This window comes from Leptidea sinapis, chromosome 1 (genome assembly GCF_905404315.1).
Source record: "Leptidea sinapis chromosome 1, ilLepSina1.1, whole genome shotgun sequence".
NCBI lineage: Eukaryota > Metazoa > Arthropoda > Insecta > Lepidoptera > Pieridae > Leptidea > Leptidea sinapis.
The window spans coordinates 13,021,955-13,027,954 of record NC_066265.1 but is presented as its reverse complement, the minus strand read 5'-3'; the positions used below and the strand labels follow the sequence as shown (position 1 = coordinate 13,027,954).

At 35.3% G+C, this 6,000-nt stretch overlaps 1 protein-coding gene across 5 annotated transcripts in view; it reads right to left on the bottom strand.

Annotated features, from left to right (window-relative positions):
- Positions 1-240: 240 nt before the first annotated feature.
- LOC126966539 (oxysterol-binding protein 1) overlaps positions 241-6,000 on the bottom strand; it is a 43,468-nt gene continuing 37,708 nt past the window's right edge. For 4 of the 5 annotated variants that reach the window (XM_050810676.1, XM_050810687.1, XM_050810694.1 and 1 more), the window contains 2 exons: positions 4,934-5,137; positions 241-4,143 (listed from right to left, as the gene is read on the bottom strand). In XM_050810676.1, coding sequence (XP_050666633.1) covers positions 3,996-4,143; positions 4,934-5,137 — 352 coding nt within the window. In that variant the 3' untranslated portion in view covers positions 241-3,995. The remainder of the gene's footprint in view (positions 4,144-4,933; positions 5,138-6,000) is intronic. The other variant, XR_007729743.1, reaches the window with a different exon arrangement.

The following is a 6,000-nucleotide window of genomic DNA, read 5'->3' as shown; positions in this document are numbered from 1 at the left end:
CAGTAGCCAGTACCGATTGTGCAATATTATTATTATTACCTGACCAATGAGCTTCGCGCCCGCTAACCTCGGTTGATTGAGTTGTTGCTTTGCCAATATTAGGAGTCTACCGGCAAGGTTGATGGGAACAAAGTAAATATTCAAAGAAGAAAGATATCATTACATTTTCATGAATACCATGGTTACTAGGTTTTTAATCCTGTCTCTTAGAAAACACTATAGAGTAATAAAACAACCACATCTCGAAATCGATAATAAAATGTTTTAATTTCATCAATAACATTATAATCTTAAAAATAAAGCACAAAATCAAATAACAAACATAAATTAATGAAATGGAATGAGTAGCAGACAGCTTCAACGGCGAAACATTTTCCAAAGTTATCTTATCAAATCTACTGAGACTCCAAGCATTACCCTTGTGACGTCATAGTTTGCACAAGTTACGCAGGTTCTTAACATAAGTATAATTACACTATTACAATGAAATATACAAGCGCTTAAGTGTACAATATACATAAAAATATCTAATATTATCTACAACGGGATAAATACTTTCATGTCCAAAAAGTAAGTTGTCGGATGGCCGCGTAACAAGTAGGCTACATTTTTTTTTACTTTTTGAATTTGGAGCGAAGCTGCCATTGCAAAAGTTGTAAAAATTTCAGATTGTGCCATTATGTGTTGCGACACAAATTATTGCAATACTGTAATCAGACTGCAAATAATTCTATGTTCAAAAATTTCATGCTAAAAATAAGTAACGCATTGCTGTCGTGAGTTTATTACAAGCACAGTGTATCAGGTACACCTACCTACTAACACGCATGGTCTTTAACTCGATCAGAATCATAATTAGTTCAGAGTGCTTGGTAGATGCGTTATATTTTTTATTAAGGACCTTAATATGCATAGAGCGACAAGGATGGCTATAAATTAAGGCTTTTTAGTATTTATTGATTTCTACAAGTCCAACTGCACCAGTTTCATATTAACAATGAATATCCGTTATTGTATTGTATTCATTAATGTATATTGTATTTATCTGTACAATTTTTACAAACATTTTATACTTTTACTACCTTTTTGCCAGCTTTACCAGAAACTAATGAAATTGGTGAGAATTACGGTCGGCTTGACAGTTCACGAACAGATAAGTAAGCAGTAGGATTAGATTATATTTATTGTTTAAATTTTATGGCTATAGAAATATTGTTTGTAGAATTTTATATACTTACGTTCGTGAAATAGTATGAACTTAATGTTCGTACAGGCAACCTACGTATTCCGCCTGAAAGATTAACTTAGATAAATATTTCAAACTATATATAATATATATATGTCTGCCAGTTGGTTATTGAAAATTTAATATATATATCAAAATAGGAACGAATGTTTCAGCTCTGGTTTGAAGCTTCCATTCTGTTCCAATTATATTAAATGTTTAAATATAGAACTTATTTTCATATTCCTTTGTTATTATTTGGTATCGAAGGTGTGAAAGTAAAAAATTAAGATTAATATTATTAAGGTCGACCGTCACTCGCGTAAAGAAATAGCTGTTTGTAAATCCGCGCCGCATTCATCTAGTGAGAACTAACAAAAAACATTTTTCATTGTTTACTACATCTTGCTTGCTGTTAAATATTTAAAATGAACAACGAATCGTAAATGAAAAAAATGTAATCATACATATCATATAATCATCAATGTTTAAATAATACAACAATATTGTTAGTTAATTTATTTACAATGAACAACATTAGTTTAAATACATGTGTGAAACAAACGTAACCAGCTTAGTGTGTTATGTACAAATTACATTGTAATTATTGTGTGTGCATGTCATCCGAGGGTACACTTTATCTTTCGGATAGTTGCGCCCCGCATAACTAGTGTACGTAACCATTTCGGTACCAATGCTCTAAAAAAATAATGTAAATCATATATATGGGCTCCAGCATGGATCTTGAGCGGTGTTATTGAATGCGAAGAATAAAAAATATAGGGTGTCCGTGGCGGCGAATATATGACAAGCAGGGGGCGAATATATACGCGAATGAATCCTGCGCAGTTCCACTTCTCGCTCGAATTCTTTGCTTGGGGCCTATTGTGAAATAATAAAATTAATGACTCCAGAAAACAAGCATTTAAAAAACATAAACGTAATGTTAACCACCAAGTAGTATTTGTACGGTATGTATTATAGTTATAGCGGTAATGATCGGTGATACAGTTGTATTAATTTAATCTTAACTCCCGACTAGCTGAATGATCGCACGAGATCGGTGATCTTGAATACCGTAGACTGCGGCGAATCCGACGCGTTCCATAGTTTAAAACATTGCGGATGTGATGAAATCTAGCATCTATTCTATTCCTACTGTGGCTTTTGTGGAAGATACACCACAATTTAGCCAATGTCACGTTTAAGGAGACCACTAAGCTTATTGCATGTAATTTTTAATTATAACGGTAATGATGGATGGTAAGATTAAATAAAGTATTATTTTCTTATTATATTCCAAATACAAAGTGCCAATTGACAGATGACAGTTTGAATTATTTAAGTTCGACCTCGTAACAGTCTTATTTTATTAGAATGAAGTTTTAAACAACAGTGATTTTTTATTGTTACATTTAACATAAATCGTGTAGATAAACGTATTTAAATATAAAAAACTGTAATAGAAATATCCGTATAGGGAATAGACAGGTTTTTTGAGAAAATATCGAGACGAGATATTTTGAAGACCTAAAAGATTTCTAAACAAGTCTTACATAGACAGGTTTTATGAAAATATGATTGCATAAAATTCAAACATTAGTATCACCGATCTAGTGGAAACTTCATAGCACATTCTGTAAGAAGCACTTGTTTTTATGATGTTAATTACATTATAATTTCAACTATGATAATATACACATTTTCTTTAGTAAGGAAAGCGAATTAGTACAAATTCAACAAACTTTGACAAACACAGAACGAAAATGTTTACATATAAAGCGGCTTCAATCCATTCAAAATGCTTTATATTAAGTTTTTCTCCCAACGCACTTATAATATTAGTTATATTATGTTGCGTTCTCATTTAATTAAAAACTATTACCTCTTTGGACTTCACAAATAAGGAAAAAAAATACCGCAGCAACCAAAGATATTATAGTTTATAAAGAATTGGTTATATTTAATAGCACGTGTATCGCGTATCCCGAAAGCGTACTAATTGGGACGTGTTTTGAAAGTAAGAAACGTTTTGGTAACACAAACACTAGCTGTATTTTTTGTAACTTTCATAATCACGTCATCCTTTTCAAACCATTCTATGTTTAAGCGTGGTAAGTTTTACGAGTATAAAACGTATTTTTATTAGAAAATAGCATTGAGAGCAATGAGGAACCATAGAGTATATATATTAAAAACAATAACTTTGAAGTCTGTACTGAACACACAATAGTCGCGGCTCCAAGATGACGGCGATATTTATCGTTTCTATATATGTACATAATTAAGTATCAGATATAATTTTAGGACTTTTAGTACAAGAACTAACTTTTTTCTATAAATTAATATTATGTTTCGTCTTACTGCTGTTGCAAGCATGCTAAGCTCAATAGATTTTTTTTAAATTTATGGCCGTGTATACTTTGTATATTATTAGTAAGGTAACATTTGAAATTTTCATTTAGTGGTAGCTGTGTAGCCGGGGCTAGAGTAGTTTGGGTCTTCATATACAATAAAGCATAACAAATGCCTCTGAGTTCTGATGTTTTCCGTGCTAATATTGTACGTAATAAATTTTCACTATATTAACTATAAGGTCATACACGATATTATATACGGGAACTATATATTTCCGCCACAGTGTTATGTTGTCTGATTCGGCCACAATTCCAACTGTAGCAGGTCAGATGCAATATTATGTTATACCTGGGTCGGTTATAGTCACAATGTTTAAGAGAACTTTATCAAGCCGGGCACATATCCAACGGTGTTAGAATATGTCGGGGCACTGTGACCAGTCCTGTCGCTGCTTGCACTCCCAGTAGCGGTTGTTGTAGAGGTGTCGCAGGTGTGGCTGGCCCGGGGTCGCGGCCCGCGTGAACCACACGGGGCTGTGGCCCGGCGGAGACGGAGCACCCCTGGGGACCGCACATATAACAATACTATATTAGGATACTAATAATGTGTTGTCTCTATTATGAACCGCCTCTGTGACACGTTAACGAACTAAATTCACAAATAATTTACTTTGTACAATTTTACTCTAAGTAATGAAATGATAATCAACGGGCATATATTTTGCCCAACTGTCGCTTCATCACCATCATCATCAGCCGGAAGACATCCACTGCTAGACAAAGGCCTCTCCCAAAGATTTCCACGACGATCGTTCCTGCGCTGCTCTCATCTATCGTATTCTGGCGATCTTAACCAGATCGTTGGCCCATCTTATGGGGGGGCAAACCAACACTGCGATTTCCGGGACAACTTCAACTCTCGCTTACTTGTATTTATATATTATCTTATAATAAGTATTGGGTATTTCTGTATATCCAGTAGGAGCAGAGTCTGGAATAGACCTCTATATACGGAAATGGGAAAGCTCCCACTACGTAAACCTTTACCCAGAAAAACAACCGACGAAATGAGGACCTACAGGAGTGATATACTACTAAGCAGGAGGTCCTGGGTTCGAATCCCAGTATGTACAACCATTTATATGATGAATATGGATGTTTATATGTAAATACACATAAACATCCATACATAAATATGTATGTTTATATGAATTTATGTATGTTGAAGTAAGTATATTGTATTATATATATCATTATCTTGTAACCCATACACAGGCTATATTATATGCTCAGCTTGGGGCAAGATAATTTGTGTAACAAGTACGTCGCTATTAACAAAACAGCCCGTCACCTGGCGGCGGCGTCCTCCGCGGCGGCCTCCTGCTGTCTCCTCGCGGCCCGCTGCTTCTCCTCCAGGCGCAACTTCTCCGCGTTGGCCTCGTCCCAGAGCCCCTCCTCCATGAGCCGCTGGTCAGGTCGCAGGCGAGAGTCGGTCGGCGCCACTCCCGGCTCCGGCTCGTTCAGCTGCGCCGCCAGCAGGGTGAAGTTATACCACCTGGAATACATTCATTATATTATCATTCTCATATATATTTAAAGAAGTTACATTTTATAATCGCGTAAGTTTTGTCAAACAAATAACGAAGAGTTTTCATTTTGTTATGTATAGTATCGTTTGAATTTAGTCACATAAAAAGGCGAAAGCAAACTGAACACGTAGCGAATCGAAAGGCGTGAGAGAGGTTTGAGCGAAATAATTGCAATAGCTGACTAACAGAGAGCGAATGCGAGACGGTTGTGGTTATTAACAAAACTTTGATACCACAACGGGACGCCACTCGTATCGAATTCGGTTTACTGTGCTTACACAGAATATATAACATTACATTAGAATATAAAAACAAATTTCGCCACTATATGCAAGACGATTAAAACTCAGATGGGAAATTGGGTGATCCGGAAAGCAGATGATCCCGTTTCGAATCCAGATGGCCTATTAATCTTTATTTTGTTCAAATTTTGAATAATTATTAAAAAACCGAGCAAGATTCAGTCGTCCAAATACTAGAATAAAATTAGTTTTTGCATTTCTAAAAGATCAGTCGGATAGGTAAAGTAGGTATCGAACGAAGCTCGTGCGTGAGTCACCGAATAGCCACGCTGTAGTGGCCTCGCGTATGTATGTACTTACTAACTAAATCTTACGAATTAGATACGATCACAGGGAGTAAGATAGGCCTGAGATTTTCTCGATACATTAATATACTAGCTAAAATTACTTTTGTTTTATATTTAAAATTATATTTAGCGTGACTTCACCAAATGGCCCAACGGAAAACCTGTGTTAGTTTTCACACCAGCATAAGTACAAGTACTTTTCTTTCAGATTTTGTTTGTTCATTGTTTGTCTCCTATGTA